Source organism: Scomber japonicus, chromosome 23, assembly GCF_027409825.1.
Source record: "Scomber japonicus isolate fScoJap1 chromosome 23, fScoJap1.pri, whole genome shotgun sequence".
Lineage (NCBI taxonomy): Eukaryota > Metazoa > Chordata > Actinopteri > Scombriformes > Scombridae > Scomber > Scomber japonicus.
The window spans coordinates 12,205,235-12,227,455 of record NC_070600.1 but is presented as its reverse complement, the minus strand read 5'-3'; the positions used below and the strand labels follow the sequence as shown (position 1 = coordinate 12,227,455).

The 22,221-nt window shown below is 40.1% G+C and overlaps 1 protein-coding gene across 1 annotated transcript in view; it reads right to left on the bottom strand.

Annotated features, from left to right (window-relative positions):
• Positions 1-9,760: 9,760 nt before the first annotated feature.
• The window catches only part of pdzrn4 (PDZ domain containing ring finger 4), a 33,558-nt gene continuing 21,097 nt past the window's right edge, over positions 9,761-22,221 (bottom strand). Inside the window, exons 4-11 of the mRNA XM_053313775.1 lie at positions 16,761-16,859; positions 14,951-15,013; positions 12,739-12,840; positions 11,780-11,915; positions 11,103-11,486; positions 10,574-11,063; positions 10,455-10,501; positions 9,761-10,365 (exon numbers count right to left, since the gene is read on the bottom strand). Of these exons, the coding sequence (XP_053169750.1) occupies positions 9,761-10,365; positions 10,455-10,501; positions 10,574-11,063; positions 11,103-11,486; positions 11,780-11,915; positions 12,739-12,840; positions 14,951-15,013; positions 16,761-16,859 (1,926 nt within the window). The remainder of the gene's footprint in view (positions 10,366-10,454; positions 10,502-10,573; positions 11,064-11,102; positions 11,487-11,779; positions 11,916-12,738; positions 12,841-14,950; positions 15,014-16,760; positions 16,860-22,221) is intronic.

Genomic DNA, 22,221 nt, shown 5'->3' with positions numbered 1-22,221 from the left:
GTGAATAACCTTGTGAATGAAAGCATGCAAAGGACATTTTGGTTATCATCAGCCCTAGTGACTAACTACAGCATCACAGTACAGTTTCTTCTTATAAAGCCAGATCAATTGCCCTGAGTGGCACCTGAGTTTTGTCTCATTTGCTGTGTTCATTTTTCACAGCTTCACAGGGACAGTAACAGCCAGAGGCACCATCTGTCCACCTTTGCTTAAACAAAAAAAGAAACACACCCTGTCCATATTGAAGACAATTTCATGGAGGCATTTGTTCTTCTGAGAATCCTCTTGCCATTGAAATCAATTTGCTTTCATCAGGGCTAATGACACTTTGGTTAGATCTCCCAATTCTCAAGTAGGCCATTCAGGGAGGATGAAGTAACTTGGTGAAAACACTTCCAATCCAATGATCCATATGGTCGACAGACTTTTCTGAAAGGATCAAAGAATTGGCGTCCCTAATTCTGCTGCTTTTAAGAAGATTATATCCCTTTTACAACAATGGGATTACCAATGTATTTACTTATTTATTTTACTTGTGTGTTGTCCTCAACTTTCAAGAAACTCATGTTTTGTGTGCTGTGACAATATTGTGGAAGCTGTTTTCTGCAAGGACAAAAAAGAGAAAACATAAAAATGTTCACCATTAGACAAAATTTGGACTCAGTGGCAGTGTAACTAACTAATTTAATTCCTGTCTCCATGAATGGCCATAAAATTCTCAAAATTGCTGCTGTACTTGCCACAGTAAGAAGCCATTAGTGATTGTTACTTAACTCCTGGAAGTCATAGCCACCCATTGTTTTAACAAATCCATTAAAACAGCTAGTGGAGATGTACTGCTGCCTCAACTAATGCAATACATGGTGTTGAACAGTGTGTGTATTGCAGTTTTTTCCCGAACATGATTAATGGGACTATTTTCAGCCTCTCCATTAATTCACACTGTTAAGTTGGTTTGGTGGCAATGAGGAGGCAAAACAAAAGCAGTAGAAAAAAGACAAAGTATGAGCTTCTGACTGTGGAAGTGCATCAGTTGCTTTCAACTTTTTAATGAGCATGAATTAAGGGAAGGTTTTATCATTAAAAGTACAATGGATACCTAGTCTTTGTTTAACAAAACAGACAGGGTTCTTAATATATTTGAGATACCTGAAATATGCAAAAAAAACAGACAGTCCTTTCTATTTTGCCTTTTAACAGAATGTTTTGGAGAAAACTAGTTTGAGGAAAAAGTATTTTGTCCAGAACAACACTCACCCACCAGGGCGCCTGCAGAAAACCAGTAATAACAGAGCAAGATAAGGAGTCAGTCAGATCAATAGTTGAGCACATCACTGGCTAATCAAAGCCTTCATCCCACAGGAGAGACTGAAACAGAGTATGTTTATCTCTCAGTATGAACCAGGTGTCAAATCTGCTGTTTTATGAAACCATCTACAACCAACTGCTATTACTACTGCTGATACAGAAAAGTGACTACTTGAAAAGGGTGCTTTTACTCATATTACATTTTCATTCTGTAAAGGAGGATCCCGCATTGCCGCTGGTTGCATTGATATGTTTTACCTCGTGAGGCAGCTGGATTTGTAAAATCACAATATCATGATATTACGTGAGAATCCATCTTGTCAGGCTCCTAGTTATGCATGTTTGACTCAACCATCAGTTTGTGTTGATTGTTGATGTTTGTTCATTTGCACACGGGTTCCTTCAAATGACATGGAAATAACAAAAAGAGGAACATGAATTACAGGTCTGTTTGTGATTTCACAAATCTTGCTCATAGGTACAGGTCAATTTAAGCTGAGCTAACTTGCCACTTTCTGCAGACAAATGTGAAAACAGCTTAGTGTCAAACTCTGCACATGATTCTGCACAGTGAAGACCAAACATCCAAGTGAAGTAGTACCAATGAACTAGACATATTTTTGAGTGGAGGGTGACTTTAGTAAACATAGAATGAAATTAAATAATGAAGGGATGGCTGGTGGCTCACCATTTCATGTACCAACCATGAATGCAATATTCTCCAAAGTTCACTGGGAATTCTTACTCCTCATGCATATAACATATTTTTCTTCCTCTCGACAGAGGAACATTTACAGCCTTTTTGTTCCCCCTCCCTTCTGTACGTATTCTGTTCCAATTATCTTGAGTGAATATTTTATATCGCTCATTAAGCATAAGTTGAGCCACCTACAGTACACTGTTGCTGCCACAGCTCTGCATGAAGCCCCTGATTTCTGTCTGCCATAGCAGCTCTTTAGGCTGCATGGGCTCTGAATACAGAGGTTTTGCAGACAGCAGTGTTAACCAACCAAGCGCCATATTTCCTGCCATACTGACCTTGAACAAGACATTGAACATCTACTTCCTCATATGTGGCAGGTCTGGATGAAAGTGGCACTGACACATGACTACAAAGGAACCATTTATGATCTACAGTACATTTAATCATGTGAACAGACAAATACACATGATGTAATCTTGTGAAAGGTTAGATTTTAAGCCTTACATATTGATTATTGTAACCAAGGACGCTTAAAGGAGCAATGCATCTGTCTGACAGAGAGATATAACCTTGAGGATTACGGAGGCTTAGTATCATTTTGTATTTTACCTTCTCATAATGCCATTCCTCATGTCTAGGTGTTTCATAGCTGACACATGAAGCTGAACTTTTCTGCTGTCTTTTCAAGGGAGTGAAATCCAGCACAAAAGTTCCAAAAGACTGATGTGTATTAAGCAAAAGAACAAGACATTCCGAAAGTAGGAGCTTTGTGGGCTAAACCTCGAAGGCAACATGAAAAATAATTGTGAAAGTGAGAAGAGTAATTATTGTACCAGCAAAGACAAAAACAGATTTGTGTTAGAAATTGACTGAAGTTCTGTAGGACTGCAAGTAGTTGTCCTTCATGGAAGACAGTGAAAAATATCCATTTTGTTAATTACAAATCTGAATGAGCCATTAGTATATAATTGAGGCCGTGAATAGAGGTTTAATGAATGGAAAATTATCAGTCATTACCCCACCCCAATCAGTCATTTATTCCGTAATAAGACATAACTCTTGATTGTGCTGCATAATATAATATATGATGGACTTGGCTGTTGTTGGCATGACAAACAACACTGATTTATCAAATCTGCGTCTGCAGGTCATTCATTCTACAATTACACACAACACACAGAGTGTGACGGAAAAGGAGTATTTTTGTTTCACCTGATTTTGCTGAGCACAACAGTTTTTTCCCTGCATTGCCCCTCCCCACATTATACAGTGAGACACATTAATACTGCAAGCAACCCAGTATAACCATAGTTTTACGCTGTTTACTTCATACAGACTTCACTGGAGCAATTGGGGGTTAATTGCCATGCTCAGGGGCACTTGAGTGGTACAGTAGCTGCTGAGGTAGGAGGGACTATTACTCATTCAGCATGGGGTTTTCCCAAAAGCTATAGAGATTCAAATTGATAAATTTTCACATAAAGGTATCCTTAAGCAACCTTGAGGCTAAATTCACGCTGATAATATGCAATATTCCAACCACATTCTTATCTGTAAAAGTCACCTAAAGCAAGATTATACAAATGTTATAGGCATATTTCGGTCATTGATCATCCAACATCTCGTAAATGGTAGAATTTTATACATTTGTAGATTTTTCGAAACAGTATTTTGGAGACACTGTTAATGCGATTTCTGGCCCCATGTTGCCTACAGTATGAAGCTTTTCTATTCTCCCACAGCACTGCAGGTTCCAAAGATAACAGCACCAGATTCACAACTCGAAATTCTTAGAAATGTTACAACGTGTGTGAAATCTAAGACGGGCTTCTCATTTTTCAGTGCTGACTGGGCTGAAGACACAGCTTCCCTTGCAGATTTTATCAGCTGCAGACCTAACTAGCAACATTAACCTCTTAACCTCATGAGTTGGTTGAAACCTCTCATCAATTGACTTTAATGTTTCCAACTACCATACAGTAAATGTGCTAGTCCTTTCCTGATGTAAGATGTAAAAAAACTAATACTGTTAGTTCATGATGTGCTCCTAGATTTTGGAAGAATGCTTGGTCACCACTACAGGTAGCCACAAATGCTAACATTTGCATTCTGTCCCAGAGGAGATAAACATACTGTTACATGTTATGTCTTTGGTTTTTTTTTGGGGCGTTTTTATTTTATTTTAAATATATGTACCTGAAAAACAAATCTGTTTTGGGGCCTGTACTATGAAGCAAGTTCAACACAGCCAAAATATATTTTCGTTAGCCGGCTTCACTGATCCTAACATTGGCTGTCCAGATAACCAGTACCACAAAACTAGCTAGCAACCACCTCATTCAACTCTGGGTTTTCTTACTCAGCTATGTGTGCATCCATATGAAAGGGGCAAGGTTGTTAATTACTAGTAACCAGTAATCAAACAACCAAATAAGCTAAGATTTAGAAACACCAGAAATAATTCCTACCAGAGTGAAATTTTTTGCTATTTAATTGGATGAAGAAGAAACCATCTGAATATATCACATAAAAAACATAACCATAATGCCAAGCCATTGATGACTGATGAGCTCTATCGTGATTTATAATCACAGGAGCCAGTTAACAGAGTGTGGATTATTTTTCTAATAAAATACATCCTTTCATTTTTATTTTCAATTATCATCACACAGGTGTCTCATGTTATTCTGAGCTGCAGTTGAGGGAATCAGAGTGTAAAATCATTCAAACTGTCTGCTGTCACTCTGGGGATAAAATAAACTCTGCATAATTAAACTGCAGCTAAAATCATCATTATGTGTTTAGTGTTGTAAATAGTCTCTCCATTTGTTAGAAGCTCTGTTTTAAATACAGAGTGGAAAGTCTGGAGAAATAAAATGTTAACACTGACCAAAAAAAACCCATTCTTCCATTTTTACTTTATTCTAACCCTATCTAACCCTAACCCTAACCCTCACTTTATTGTAAATTAGGACTTTTGTCAATGTCATGATTGGATTAATGACTCTTTTTCCTGTGATTGGTCAGTGGTCAGAGTGTTGACAGGTTGTTATCTGGCCCTTTGGAGTTAACTTGCTCTGGGTCACGTTAGCTGTTAAGCAGAAGTTGGTATGATGTAACCCAGTAAGAAGTGAACCCCCATCACAAGACTGAAAACCCAGGGATAAACCCGAAGTTACCTCACCAACACCAAAACCCGCTTTGTAGTACAGGCCCCTGTTCCAACAGGCTGAACAGAGATAAAAATCACTCAAATGTATTTTCTGGTATTAATTAGATTACATTTTTAGCAGCATGCACCTTTACATTCATTAGGATTTAAATGACTTGTGTTTATTTTATTGTCTACAGTGGATTTGTGACATACACTGTCATCACCAAAATATTTTTGATGGCTAGATTTAGCCCATGGTCCCCTTATGGAGCATTCACTGAGGATCTTCAAGTTTGTTTTATTTTTTTTAAATAATGACTTACTATGTATGATCACACTCAAGGACACACACACACACACACACATACACACACACACAGTCAACTAACGCACATGCCCAAAGTGTCACCCACTTCCCATCACGTTGTCTTAACTGACGTCTCAGAACACCTGACTTTGTTCTAGTCCCGCTCACTCACTGCCGCTTCAAAGGCTACGTTAGATTAAAGAGAGCCAGGATACCATACCGCTTTTTCATCTGTGCTTCAACACTAGGCCTGCTCTGCTCACTTCAGCTGTTGGAATTTGAATGAGACAGATCTAGATGAGAAGAATGGTTGAAGAGGAATATGGATGTATGGATCTCACATATTCATATTTACCTGTTTGGGCAAACCCTGCTGTGAGGATAGCTGCAGGTTGTGGGAATTAACAGTTGTAACATTTCCATCAAACATCTCACTCCACTGCAAACACTAATTACTGAATGAACAAAATCCCTTAGATGTCTTCCTCAGAGAGTTGCCGTACCTTTGCACCGTACACTTTTTAATGAGGAAAATTAATGGCCGTTACTTGGGTAGAGCTCCTCATTACTTTTTTTGCCCATCATGTCTTGTACTTGTACTTTCTGTTTGTTTGTCTGTTTGTGTGCAGGCACTGCTGAGTTTCTTTCACTGTTCTTCAAAAAATCTATCATATTATTAAGCTACGGTTTGTGTTCACACTGGTTTTACAAAACAAACCAAGAGCTGTAAACATGGACGGAAAACAGACAGATAACAGTATCATCCTACATCCTTGTTGCTGTAGGGATTCATGTCACGAACGAGAACAGACAGGTGGAGGAACCAGATGCAGACACAGGGCAGCACAGGTTGAATGAAAAAAGGCTTTGATAAATTAAAATTCAAAAACAGGCTCATGTTGGCAAGTCAAAAATAGGTGGAAGGTCCACACCACAAGCAATAGCACAAAATGACTTACACCAACACCAACATTATAACAAAGAAGAACTGGGACCCTTAAATGTACTGAGGAGCTGATGAAGGAATTGGAAACAGGTGAGAGGGAAAGAGGAGCCGGTAATATCTGATTTGCTAAGGAAAACACTAAGACTAGCGCAGAGTTAACGAGACTACATGCAGGGCAGGTATGGAGGAAAAAGCAGGAAACACACAGTAGAAAACCCAAAAACCAAGAAAATCTAAAACCCCATAACAAACCAGCCTACATCAACCCATCCAAGAATAAACACAAATATACATTCAAGTACACAACACTGTAGGTCAAATAATTATGCCATCCAGTCCTTGAAAGATACAACCCAAATCATTATGAATGAGCATGTGTAACACAGGAGTCCGTTTATCACAATGTTCTCTGGTGTCACAAAGAAGAAAGAAATAACTAATTATGAGTCCATTCAGAGCATGAGTATGGTTGTTTGGTCTGCACCCGAATTCAACTGACGGCTTTCACGCAAGCCTTAACAGGAAAACACACCAAACAGTTTGCTTTTGCATTCATCCAGCATGTATCAGTAGAGCATTTCATCTGGTCTGCCTAGATTATTGCCTAAATTAGATGATTTTTAAGAGATGGAGAGAAAATTTGTGATTTTTAAACCAGGCCTGTGCTGGTTATGGTGATGTTTTCTTTTTGTTTTATATCTTTTAAGTCTAAAGCCTCAATGTCTTGGCATTAAGCTATGTAGTATTTTTGATCATGCCAGCATACTTTATACATGTATGGAAATCTAAGCCTATTGCAGTATAGGCTACCACATAATACTACTGGTGTGTAACATATCAACATTCAAATACATTCAATTATCTTTGCTATGCACATTGGGATTAATCATTTACAATACGAGGTTGACTGCAACGAATTATTCCTCAGTTCCTGTGCCACTTCTGTCACACAGATATAGTGACTGCTTGGATATTATACAGGGAGATGGGTAGCTGTGAGAAAAGTGGGTGTATTGCTTACCTGATTTAATATTATGCATAAAGGAGCCGGCAATGGGGATGCCAGTCTGATGCCTCTCATTAATTCTTCAGTTCAGTGGGCTGTGGACAGACACAGCAGATTGACAGGGGATGAGGAGACTTCACTGGTGTTGCCTTAATGCTTTGAAAAAGGAGTATAGTTTAGCTTTGAAGCCTCCTATTGCTAAATGGCCATGCAACCCCCTCCCCCGAGACCCCCCACATACACACAAACACACACACATATCATTCCTGCACCCATATCACACCCCCCACATACACAGCCAGTCAGTCATTCCACTGTGAATACATGAATACTGTAAACTGTGGTGACATGGTAAATTATTATGTGCGCTATCAAGCCACAAAACATCAAAGTACTTTATGACTTCCTGCGAGTGTGAATATGGAGATCGTGAGGCTTGGTATGTTAAAGTATGAGGGCAGGTGCGGTTGTAATCCAGGTGCAGCAATCAATGCAGCTCCCATTTTATACTCCCATGTGTTCAATTAGCAATCATTTTCTTTATAATCACCCACAAATAGGCTCCATATTTTAGAGTGGAGTTGATTGCACAGTATTGATTATGGGTAGCATTTTACAAGGATTTTCCAGTATTATGTATCTTAGATAAGACTTAGCTGCCTGTCCTTATGTATCCCTTGCCTGACACTACATAGATGCATAGGCTCAATGTAAGGAAGATTGGAAAAGTGTTAAGAGTCTCCAGCTATGCTAACAGCGCTGTGAGGTAAACATCAACATGCTAACATGCTAACAATGACAATTCCAAAATGTTATGGTTTAAGAGATATTCACCAGGTTTGCTGTCTTTAGTGTTATGAATGTTGTTAGTTTTGCAGATATTTGGATACATCAAAATCTGTCTTGGCATTTGATGAAAACATGGTAGCCTATACCTTTTACTTTTCTTGGGGAGAAATGCATGTCCACATCACATTTTGTGCCAATCCTTAAAGTAGATGTTGAGATATGTCAGTAGATAGGTGATAACGTTTGCCTGCTAGTGTTACTCGTTGCAAAGTCAGGGTATCACTAGTGTCATCATGGTCAATATCTACAATATCTATTAAACTTCATGGTCAATAGCTGTAAAGATATTTTAATCCAGAATCTAAGTGGTGTAATAAACAACCTACATTATCATCCCTACAACCCCCTCTAAAACATCAATCACCAACACAATACTGAGCTTCTTTGAGAAAAGTTTTGAGTTGCAAACATTTTATTGACAACACCTTGAAATGTGTTGGCCTTTAAAGGGTAGCCACATAATGTGAAACATTTATCAGATGGACCATAAAAATTTACAATAAATAGAAATAACAGTAAACAATATAAATATGAATCTATTCAACATTTTTAACATAATTCACACATTTATGGATTAAGGGTTTGGGGTTGACTTAAGGGGTTCCAGTGATTCAATTAGCCAATATTATATATCAGAGTCTTGACAGTAAGTTGAGGTAAAACTGTTTTAAAAAAAAAACCCTTCCAGGCTCATGAATAATATGAGTCTTTGGGAAGGCGTGATATTTTCAGTGCTTTTAATTAAGTGTTTCTGACAACTGACTCCAGTGACATTATAAACCAGATGAAAGGAGTGCTTTATGAGATGGAGAATGTGTTGTCCTCCTAGAATTGCACAAAGTTTCTCATTCCTCTCCGTGCTGCTCTGACATACAGTGTGGAATACAGTACAATCAAATATCATCACCACTGACGATGATAGTTTGGTGATACGAACATAAATAGGAAATTACAATAAAATGTTTACAGTACATCGACATTCAGTGTAAAAAGTCCCTTACAAAAATTACTGAGTTTACAAAGTGTGAAAAATATTGTATTTCCCGCATTATAAAAAATGCCACCTTGAACGAGGCAAGTGAAGTCGCTTCATATGCAATGAAACAGAAGAATGGAGAGTATGGAGACACAATACATAGTATACATGAAGTAATCAGGTTGGTTCATTATTTTTGCTTGAATCCGTCTGAACCAACATGCTACCAAACTCATCTGCCATCAGAATCCAGGGCATTACCAAAAGCCAATGTAAAAACACAGTAGAAAGTCCTGTCTTGAATGGGTGAGCTCTTCAAATGTTATAGTCTGAGAACAATTTAAAAGAGATTATCATTCTTCAAGTGGAGGAATGCTACAAGTCCTCAGCAGTGACATTTTTAAATTTCACAAACTGAAACTTTTTTAAACAAAGCAGTAGTTCCTGAAACACAGGCTACCTGATATAAACGTGTTCAGTACATAAAAATATGCTGTACTGTATGCATCCACTAGACAGTTGTGACAGAAAGGAAGGCGTTATGTACTTTTGAGCCCTCAGGGACTCTGGCCCCATGACTCATCAACTCCTGGATGGTCATCCAGTTGTCCAGGATCTTTTTGTTACGTTTCTTCATCATCTTTTTGTGACTAAGCTCCAAGATGTTTATCTCCTTCCTGCCCTCGGCTCCGCTGGCAGGTCCCTCCTTGAGACACTCAAGACGGCTCTTCTGCATGAACTCCCTCCTCTTCCTTTGCTCCCTGGCTCGTGCCAAGTGCTGCTTCCTCTCCTCTTTGCTCCAGTAACGGCCCATTTTCATCTCACTCATAGCATCGTCATCTGTAGTCATACCTCCGCTTCTCTCTTCTCTAATTCTTAGTGCCCGCTCCCTCAAGATGCGGTCGCGAGCAGGCCTCCGGGCCACATAGCGTGTGCCATCGGCGCGAACCTTGACCTTCCACTCTAGACGTGGTTCCCCAGGGCGGCCATTACGGATGGGATCTCGACAGACACTGAGCAGACTCAGCTGGCTCTGGGAATACTCAAGGGATGAGTGCTGTTGTAGCAGCTGCATGTAGCTCTGAAACACACAAAATAATGTTAGCACAGAAATGACTTCAGAAATGCCTCAAAAAGCATATCAGCACTCAATTGCTGTCTTTTCCTTATTATATCTACCTGAAGTTGCCTGGATCCTCCCTGGCCTTGATATGGAGTTGTTTGGTATGAGGAGGGATAGGGAAGCCCTCTTCTTGAATCTCTGGTCCTCCCTTTTTTCTCACATCTCTCATCGTCTGCAGGCAGGGCAGGGTCTGATTCAGACCGGGAAGGGTTACTCTGGTCTGGGCTGCTGGAGATAACAGGGCCTGGGTCTGCTGGTCTGCCACGGCTGGGTGTACCCTGGGGCTTGGGGATAGGTATGGGGCAGGAGGGTGTGGCTGATGCCAGTCTGAGGTTTTTCTGGTTGGTGATGCTGATGTGTCTCTGCAGTGAGTGGTCAGGAGATCTCTCCATACCTAGTGGTGTTGACCGTGCACTCTCCGCTGTGTTGTAGGCACTGGAGCTGTCCTTTTCTCTGATCTTATCGCTGTCTGACCTCTCCGGATGTTCATGAATGTCGGCCAGCCTGCCGTGCCGCTTGTCCTTGGGGCTCCGTACTGGTGAACAGGATGCAGGCTGTGTGGGGTCCAGCTGGTGGGTCTGGCGGAGCTGATGGGCCTGCATGATGCTCTGGCACTCCAGCTCAATGTTGCGCAATTCCTCATTTAGCATCCTCAACTCTTGCTCCACTCCTCCTTCTCCTTCTACATCATCTATGCCATCTCCATCCCCTCCTCCCTGCTCTGTAACACTACACTCTATACTGTGTCGAATGGAGTACACCCCACATTCGCCTCCATTCCGGATTTGACACTTGAGCTCCAGAAGTTGCTGGAAGCGATTCTCTAAACCTAAGACCCCACTTCCACTATTGCGGATACTCACTACCCCTTCATTGCCCTGGCCTTTGGACAATGTCCTTTGACATTGGATGTCCTCTGACATTACGGCCCCTCTCCTCGTGTGTGGATGATCTGCCCGCCATCGTTCTCTAAGGCAATGTGCTGGACTCCTCCTGTGGAGTCTGGCCAGCAGGGGCTGGTGCTCTGGACTGTCTGTACTGCGTCCAAACCCACTATCTTTGTCTTGATTGTTGGATGAACAGGTAGCAGTGTCAGTTGTCATCTCTTCTTCAACTTGATGCTAGTGAATGAAGAAATATGAACAGTTAGCCCTTCTCTGGGGTAATTTCAGTCACTTGCACATGATTTTTATGTTTGTTGCTCCTCATGATTTGATTGCATAATGACTCAGAAAGGGAGAATGGTGTTAAGGTTACGTAAATCAAATTATGTGGTATTACAATCCCTCACTTCCCCATTGCCTTTTTCCATTTTCTTCCTTCATTTAGACTTCCTTCTAACTCTTTCCATAATATCCTTTTGTCTCTATTTGGATATGTTTGTCTCTCCTTTTAATTTCAGTCCACTAAGCTTACTTGCTCTTACCTCATTGCTCCTGTCAAAGTTATGTTCCTTCTGCTTCCTCCTCTCCTCCAGGATCTCCATCTTCAGTTCCTCGACAAGCTGCTGTTGTTCATCATCAAGCCATATCTCTTCCTCCAGCTGAAATAATAACGTCTTGTCAGAAACCTGTCTCCTACTATGTGTGAATTGTGTGTTTGTGTGTGCCCCTGGGACCAGTTGCACCACCAACAGGGCTTACGCCTGGTCTTAGGCTAAGTCGGTCGTAACTTGGTATTCTAATTTTGACCTAATATTTACACCAGTTGCACCATCTAGGCTTTAGACATTTTCTCATCAAGCCTGGGCATAAGTCTTACGCCTAGCCAAGAGCAGGCGTAGAGTCAAAATCTTTGTTTTGCTCAGGAAGTCTTTTCACTTTTGTCTGAATGTCATTTTCTTAATGAAGACTGCCCCATCATCAATCATTTATGGCCTCTGTTATTTCTCTCCAAGTTGACTGCTTCTTCTCTGTCATTACGTTGTTATGCAGTCAGTGTTTTCTTGTGCTCATTGTAAAGCTCTATTCATTTTCTTATCTCAATGTCCATGAAATTGCCTTTTCTTTTTCTTTGATCCTCCATAACGCTGCAGAAAATTAGAAATGATTAGTTACAAATTAGCAAGACATTGGAAGATTGTTAACAATGTACCTTAGCAACTCAGGCTGCTAGGCAATAGCCATAGTTGTGTGGGCATTCACATGGGTGCGCATCGGTAAGACTGGGCTTAGTTAAGACTAGGCTTAAGTTTGGTTGGTGTAACCGACGTGAAGTCCATTCTAAAGACTTGCCTTAAAGATGGACTTAGCAGTTAGAACCAGGCTTAGTAAAGACCAGTTGGTAGCAACCTAGCAGGAAGCTGTTGTTATTTGATATAGGCTGTCAAGATAAGACAGGGAGCCTATAGGTGTGGGTATGTTTACCTGCATTTCCGGCCGTGTCACCAGTAGTATAATGCTCCTTGCATCTTCACTTGACAACAAGGCGACAGCCTTTTCTCTGTCTTGCACTTCACAGCCATTTATCTATAAATAAAAAACAAGTGTATATGGTGATGTTTAGAAAATTGTACTCCATCTCATCTGTAACTTTATTGTCATCAATATAACCAACATAAATGAGAAGATGAGCTACTAATACAATACAACATACTAACATAACACAACTAACCCTTGTTCCTATCGTAAAGCAGACCTTACTCCATCTTACCCTCATCTTTTCTCTCTTCCTCTTCAATGAGGAAGAGAGAAAAAAAGTGTCAGTTTTTCTCTCCCCATTAGTCTCTTTTTCACACTTTTTTCAGATCTCTCTGTCTGTCTGTTCCACCATTTGTCTTCCCTCTTTTCTGCCATCACCTCCTCCAAATTCCTACAATCCGTAGGAAAGGCATGGGCAGGCTGCTCGCATGGTAAGGTAAGGGGAGTCAATTGCAAGTGCATAGTCCAACCTCACGATAGTCTGCTCTCACCACACATCCAGACACACAATTAACTGTTCTTTGACAGGTAGCGTTCATCTTTTCCTCACTAGAGTAATGGGGCTGCCAGAAGGAGATAATAGGGCCAGGAGTACAGCAGGCCTTGCTCCTCACAACCATTCACAGAGACAACTGGGAAACAGAAACACTACAGAGAGTAGTGGTGACCGGGGAGTGCCATATACAATCAATATGGAGAGATATGGTTGGTAAATCTTGTTCACTCAGATTGAAAGGAAATTGTGCTTCATTTTTTAAAACATGAATTATGGTATAAGCATTATGTTTTTTAATCAGCTGTGGTTTAGAGGTAGAGCAGGTTGTCCACTAATCGGAAAATTGGTGGTTTGATTCCAGAAATGCCCTTGGACCAGATACAGACACAAAAACTCCCAAAGGCTGTTTGTGTAAGCATGTGAATAAGCATTAGAAACTCCTCCTGATGAGCAGGTTGGCACATTGCATGGAAGCCTCTGCCATTTGTGTATGAATGTGTGTGTGAATGGGTGAATTTTGGCAGGTAGTGTAAAGTGCTTTCAATGGTCAGCAAGGCAAGGCAAGGCAAGGCAAGGCAAGGCAGTTTTATTTAGCAGACTAGAAAGGTGCTATATAAATGCAGTCAATATACCATTAGACTATCACTCATTGCATTCAATTTCTATTACAAATATATCATGTCAATACGTTTTGTTCTTTTACTTCTGTCTGAATCAAACCAAACTTGTACTGTGTGTTAATCATGATAGGGACAACACAGTCTAACAGTAGCCCCATCTAATAGAAATAGAGACCAACCATGCTGAAAACTACAAGAAGCTGTTCAGACACAGAATGATCTGTGAGCCATCAGCACAACTTACAGACTAGCAGGAAACAGCTATAGCTAATAAGGAGGGAGGCACTAAGAGGGAGCAGGTGTTTCCAGTGAACATACATATGAACATATCCTAGACATGGCTCACGTTATAGAAAATAATATCAAAGTATTTAGCAAGAAAGAGCTGGCAACATGAGCAGAATATAAAAATTAGAGAGGACAAAGTTGAGGGTTTTGTCCAGACAGTAAGCAAACATAAAAAACAAATACCACCCAGCAGAGAAAAATAAAATAGAATGTATGTTGTGTGTGTATGTATGACATTAGCTTACATTTACCATAATAATTTGTTTTGGTTTGCATATTTATACACACCAAATCTGCCCCACAGACCTCTGCAGTATGCACAGGCTGTTTTTCTGTTATAGCTCTAGTAAGACTTACAAAGGAACATTTGTTAAAAAGCGAGTTATCCACAATCTGTGACCCTATAGGTGTTTCTGCGTAATGAGAAACTGCACAAGACTAAGACAAAGAGCAGTGCTAGAGATGATGTAGTGCCTGGTCTGACTACGACTAAGGACTTTAATTTCCCTGGTAAAATGTGGTGATTAAATATACATACGGTCGTCTGGGTCTGGAGACACCAGCGGTTTAGCAGCCCTCTTAAAGTCTGCCTTACAAGTGAGCATATATCTATAAATATTTGTCCCGCACTAGAAAAAATGTGGTGGTGGGTAGCATATTCAAGGTTAAGAATAGACAACAAGGGGGTAGCAATGTGAGTTCATGATATAAATTGGTGTAAATGTACTTTGGTCACTGAGAAGAAAATACTCGCCTGTAGAATACGATCTCCCTCTTTGATGCGTCCATCTCTCGCTGCTATACTGTTAGGCTCCACCTGCACAGAAAAACATGGAAATCATTGATGACAACTGTGTCAAATGAGGACATAACACCACTGATGCAACCACTCTTTCACCATTGCCCTCTCCTCTCTGCTATCAGGTAAAAAGTTATACTTCTGTGCATGTTTTCTCTCTTTTTAATGATACAGTTGAGTTTTTATAAGTTCTGTCAAGCTTACGTGTGTTAGTACTTCACATTCATCCTTATAGTAGTATCTGCCTAAAGTTGCTGACTGAGATAACATGTAAGTATTTGACATTATACAAAAGAGAATGTATGTCATACATGAAACATGAGTGAACAACAGTGAGATACAGTAGGGAAAAAACTACTAAAAGCAGAAAAAGTTGCAAGTATTTATGGCAGAGACATGATTCTATTCTAACTGAATGAATCAACACCTCATATTTTCCACAAAGTGTCCCAGTGGATATACACAGAAGCTGCAACAACATCCCAGGCCCTCAACAATGATTTGGTAAACCTTGTTGTTCTTGCATTGAAGATCAAGAGATTGCAACATGTGGAGAAAACATAAACCTTAGTGGAAACAAACAAAAAGAAAAAAAATGCAGTTCCCAAAGATGCTTACTATCCATACATACATTTTAATGAGGTAAATTTGCATTTTCATCCTTTTTATCAAACCTACAAAAATAGATATGCTCAGTTGGTGGGTGACTGTTTTCACAGTGTGAGGTTCAGCAGATGCCCCTGTTGTTTGTGGTTTAGCTTCCTTGTCTGGTTCAAGAAGAACAGGTGAAAAACCAGAGGAATACCAGAGGAAGAGTTTCATATACAAGTCATTTTTCATAAAGCCTTGTAGGAGCTAAATATACTGCACTGCACATATTTGTAATCCTGCCATTTATATCCATATGACTGCCTTCCAATCCTCATAACAGCCCTTACTTTCCACACCATTTTTGTTAATGGTTTTGAAACTACACCTGCAGTCAGACTACACATTTTTCTAATTCAGTTTGTAGTGCTTAAACCCTTCATAATTCCATCAATCACCGAGGTTTGTCTCTCAAGTGCAATAATGTGTTTTCATTTTGTCTCATCAACAACTTTGCAAGAAGAAGTATTTTTCCCCAAGCTGCAAAGAAGTTGAATTTTAAAAAGGAATCTGTCATAATTTCCCTCTTTGTTTTGTGTGTTTGGTATTCAGAACTGGTACATAAGATGTGGAAAATGTGTCATTTAACATACTGTGGAAGAGGGATGAGAAGGTTGTCGCTCAGAGCTAATTAAAACCTTCAATTAAATCAAGTTAAAAGGAAGAGGAATGAGGATGGCAGGACGGGAATCACATTTCAAACCTGACTTCCTCTTTGTCCATGCGTAGCTCATTCTCAGTTGATATTTCACTGGCAAATACTCACACAGTTTGTTTTTTTCTTCTTTCTCCCCTAATTCAGTCTGACTTGCTCTCTGCTTCAGTATGTAAAGATGGAAATTCAAATAGGATTTCATTCAATCTTTTAATAACTTTCCGCTCCAAAGGTAACTGATCACGGGGCCCTGAGATAGATTTAATGCACAGGCTGCTTTGTTTCTATCAGACATCATTAGGCAGCGTTTGTTTACACTCCAGTGCTTCTGCAAAGCAAATCGGTTTAGAGTAAATATGCATTTTTGGTCTGTAATTGAATGAAAGGAAGATGAAACTGCCATAAGGTCCTAAAATAAAAACAATGAAATATGTTAACATGGTTTATCACAGCTGTCCCTACCTGGCTGACATAGATGGCGGTGTCCTCCTCATCGTCGGTCCTGTAGCAAAGCGTCAAACCTAGCTTCTCCTGGCTGTTCTGCCTACACAGCTCCACCTCCTGTTAAACACACACAAACAAAACAATGATGTGTTAAACTAATGTTTTCCCATGGTACACCTGTTATGTGCTGACTTTTCCCCATGGACTGGATGGACATTTCAGCTGCTTTGACTTCAATTCATTAGAGAACAGCAAAAATGACATCACCCTTGGGAGATTTGTTCCACCTTAATTTTTATGCTCTACATTACTGTAACTAATCACTTTGAGAGTGTTTTGTTATTCTATACTCATCACTTGTGAAGTAGCTTTAGGTAAATAGGGCATCTAACCTTAACATTGAAAATTATTACAAGCTGCCAAGAACTGAAGAGTTCAACTCCAATTACCAGCTAATTGGTGCTGGGCAGGTAGTGCACAGTTTGTTTATCAGAACTTTAACATTAAAAGCAGCCTCCTGCTGTGGTGGAAATGGGGTTGATTAGAACATTGATAGTGAATCAAAAAAGTAAAACATAAACATTTAAAGATGTAGTAAGCGATAATAATACAGTTTTTGTTAAAATCACCCAATCTCTCCTCGCTATCCGCTAGCTGTCCCTTAGGTGCACAGCCTGGGCTCTGGAAATTCAACAGATAAATATGTGGCTCGGGGTGAGCTAACACAACAATGCTCCAGCCAATCAGAGACAGGGAGCGTTCCGGTGCGTTCACGGTCAGACAGAGGGGGGAGGGGAGGGGAGGTTACGTAGTGTATGCAGTCGGAGCAAGAAATGTCTGGTAAAAACCATAGACTGTGGTAAAAACATAGTGGAGAAGGAGAGGTGACCAGGAAACAACCAGAGAGGAGAAAGTTAGAAGAACACTTAAAGAAGGACTTTGACCAGACAAGGAACCGCGGACACATCAGTGTGGTTTTCTAACGGCGGAGGGACCGACGGAGGAGCAGAGAACGAAGGCGGACGCTGATCTGTCGGACAGGTGAGTAAAATCAGCTCTGCTTTACATAAACTGTAATGTTACCTGCTGACATTCAGCTCATTGTCTAGTTAGTCAGGATATGTTGTTGTTGTGATGTTAGCTGTAAAATAGCAGAGTTGTTACTACAATTCTGCACGTTAGCTTCACAGCTAACGTTAGCGGCGTGCTAACGTAACCAATAACGTAGCTGCAGTGTAGTTGCTCGCTGTGTATCTGGTGTTTGTTCACTGCTTTCAAAATGTTTACAGTCATGAAGACATATAAATGTAAGATTGAGATTGAGATGCGGTCTGGTGGTAGCCAGGCTAGCCACCTGTACGATCAAGGAAATAAATGCTGCTATCAAACTAAGCTAATTTACCGTGCCGCAGCAGACACTTCAGACTCGCCATGTTGGTCAGCAAGCGCACTGCGCAGTGGTTACGTCCGTTACCATGACAATGCGCGTCCATGAACTTCGGTGGTGGAGCCCCAGAAGGAGCATGAAGGTTGCAGCATTTGCCGCATTACAACTCAACCCAATACATATATAGTAAGTACATAATGTAAGTGTACTCTTAATTGTTTTTTTATAACCTTAAATGTAACTAAAATATACAAGCACACCTACATACACAAACACAGGGCCCAGCATGTGCTCTGTAGATCAGTGAAATGAAATGCTGTCAGTATCAAACTGAACCCAGCATGGGGTGACATACAGGGCAGGTCTTTGATGGCTATAGTGATGGTATTTCACTTTCTGGTCTCCTCCCACAGGAGATTTCTCTAAATTTAGCCAGAGTCGCTACTGGTTCCTTTTGATCTCTGCTGTGTATAAAGGTAATCACATAAAGATAACTCCAGGGGTAATCTTTATTAACCCCACGCTGCCAAATTCATTTCAGCGCTGTGAAGTCGCAAATAAAGGGTGTTGGATAGAACGTGGGGTAAACTGGGGTTGAGGATGGGGGCGCAAAAATTATGCCCCAGCCCCCTTTTTTTTCTGTCATGGGAAACCCCGATAGCAGAGATTGACAGGGCAAGTAATTAATTTCTGTGGCATTTAACCCCCTGCAGACAGCCCTGACCTTCAAAGGTTGAGTTGTATAAAGAGTTAATCATATTGTAGTAACATGCACTAGTCTTGACTAGCTACTCTCCTCAGTAGTTTAGTACACTGGTTGATTTGTATAAACCCTGACAGGGAAATAACAGCTGCATACAGTAGGATCAGGCAGCACTAACACCTCTATGTCAGTGCATATTAGGTAGTGCGCTGAGTTTTAGTGGATTACTGGAGTCAGTTATCATGGTGTGAAACACACTGGTTTCCAAATGCGTCGAGCTGTGGGTGCTGAAACTGTAAAGAGGCTCGATTAGTGGTGATTGGATCATAATCTTTTCCGCTGTGGTGTTTAAATTATGGCATACCAGTCACATCAGGCATACGATGCATTGTGACAATAGATGGGATTTATGTTCATTTTCAATACATAATTTCAAATGGGAAGTTTCACATCTACCATATGTAGCTAAAGTATATGAGAAATAAAGACATATGGAGTTTACTGTCTTTTAGAGCCACATTAAACATCTGCTACGGTGACATTTCATTCAGAACAAATGTGCCTAATGTTCATTGGTTCATTGTTTCCATTGCAGATAGAGACATCCTTTCAGCTGTCATTGTTTTACAGCAGTTCTTCAGTTCAACTTTTTTTTTTCTAACCCTTTTTGTTTTTTTGGTCAACTTGCCCACCAGCCCTGTCAGACAGACTTATATAGTAGAAGTTCATTGGAGCCTGGAATTGGCTATGTTTAGGCTTGGTCTTTATTTATTTTCTTTTTTTTTAAAGTTATGTTTGCATTTAGACTAAACCATTTGGGGTGGCATAAAATGAAGCTTAGCGAAGACTCTACTTCATAACATGCATACTCTTCCAGCTTATTTATCAGTTCACTGTAATCCATTTTTATCATTTAGTTGTTGAAACTGTTAGCTTTTTGTTGGATTTTTGATATGGTTGCATTTTTGGTCACTCAGGTTCAAGATAAATCTATATTGGGTAGTTTGTAGATGCTAATAATCACCATCACATCACTTTGTAATCCCATTTCTGTGTTTATATGTGAATATTTTCTATATTATCCCATTTTTATTTTGTCAACATAGCTGAACTCACAATCAACAACAATCTTTTCACATATCCCCAGTAACTGCTCAATCACCCCCATAGCTAATACCCTTAATTGTGAATTAGTGTACTGTTCTATGCCAACCAATTTCTTAGCACATCAGTACAAACTATTTTCTATTGGCAATAATGGAAGAGATACTTGCTTTTGAATTTGTCATTTTATCTCACTTTAAACTTGCACAGACAAAACTCATTAAGACTCGTTATTCTTGTAATGTACTTTGCATACCATTATTTTTTCTGCTTCAAGTTTGAAGATTTAAAAACAAAAATCAAGCCTTTGATGTTTTTACTGAAAATCTATAATTAAGACGAAGATGTTTATTTTGACTAATTTGCTGAACTGTCTGCCTTCTGGCCAACTGCTGCCACTTTCTTAATTGGTACCATATGTTGACCAAATAGAACAATCATTAGAATCTGCCTTTATTCTGCATTTATTCAACATTATATAACCAAGGCCTCAGCTTATATGTCTGCAGTTGTGCAATATTACTCTGAAACAAATTCAGTGAGTAGCAAGAGCATTATGACAGCAGGAGTACCCATGTGGACAATCAGTTTGAAGTGAAGCTAAACCTGTCAGTCAGAAGTAATGTTCCTGGGAATGGCAGCCTTACTCGGTTTCAACCAAGAGGAAAGGCATTCATGTTTCAGTTACAATAGATACACATGGATGAACAGAGGTAATTGAGGACGGCTGATTTGATGTGTGTACGTCTGTCAGGTGGGGTTGCGAGTTTGTGTGTGTGTGTGTGTGTGTGTGTGTGTGTGTGTTGCAAAGCTGACCTTGCTCTGCTTCTACCACTATTACCGCATACAAGCCCTCCACCCTCACCCCACCTCCGACTCACACCCTCATACTCTTTCATCCAGATGACACTATAAGGTAGGCCACAGCTGGCAGCAGAGGAATCCTAATGACCCACAATGCAGTTCGCTGAACCAGGAAGTACCTATTAAACCAGGGAGGACCACTGGCAGTAGCAAACATCACCCATCACTGTCACCTAAGCTCCTTTCACACATGCAGTCAATCCCTGAGATGCTGAGGAACACTTCCTTGCATGGAGTCCTGTGTGAATGGGAGTAGTGATGTATATTCAGGGATATATGTACCACTAATTTCCCACCTCTAGGTGTAAATAAATGCCATGACACCTGTGTTGTGAATAAAAGCAGTAACATTGCAGGGAAAGGCCATTTGTAAAGAGTTATGTCCATCTAACAAGCAGTGTTTGATATAATGTGTAAAATTTTAAATAAAGATGCACAAAATGGGTTGTTTCACATTACCAATCATGCCAAACTTCCTATATAGAACTGTACTGATAATAATGAGAATATTTTGAGTCAAAACTCAACATAACCAACTTCATAAATGCCAGTTCATTCAGTAACATTGGTCAACTGAACTCATTTTTTTTAGCTGTCCTAGCAGCATTGCTGAAAGGATGTTGGTTGGTTGGTCAGTCAGGCCACCACTTTGGTTCGAAGGAAAAATACTATTAATAATTGCCAACATTTTGTACAGATGTTCCCAGAGGTTAAATCCTGCTGACTTTGGATCTTCACAGATTTTACTTCTGGTCATGTGATGAGGTTGATAATTGGGATTTTAAATGAAATATCTGAACTATTGGATTGATTGTCATGTAGTTTGGCCCCCCTCAGGAAATTTAAATTTTTCGGATACTATGGTTAACATTAGTTAGCACGGTCATTGCAAGCTTGTTAGTCTGCTTACATTAAATTTTCTCTCAAACCACCACTGTGTCTGACAGCCTCACCCAGCCGCTAGCTCTTGACTGTAAACTCTTGCCAAAACTATTGTGTATGTTGTGGATTGAATCCCCAGCAAAGCCACTTTGATACCATCACCATATTTTAATTTAGACACTACATGTGTCAGATAAAAGTTCCTCCACTGATTCAGTGAGTGCTTTTAGCAGATAATCAGCTTGAAGTGGTTGTCTGAGAAGGCACACAAATATCTCTGATGGACAGTGTATGATGAAAGAAAAACTAACTGCCTGTGAATGAATCACACTAGTAATTCAACAGGGAGGACTTTCAGAGTGGGATTTTCTTTTGGCACGATTATATGAGGAATGGCCTTCCATCTTAAAACCCAGGGACTGCGATGCTACACTGAACAAAATAAAGAGTAGATGCTGCTTTCACAAGGGGCAGCCAATTTTCTTGTACATTGTAATACTGTAGGCAATTTTTCTTGCATTGTTGTGGGGCTTGTGGAC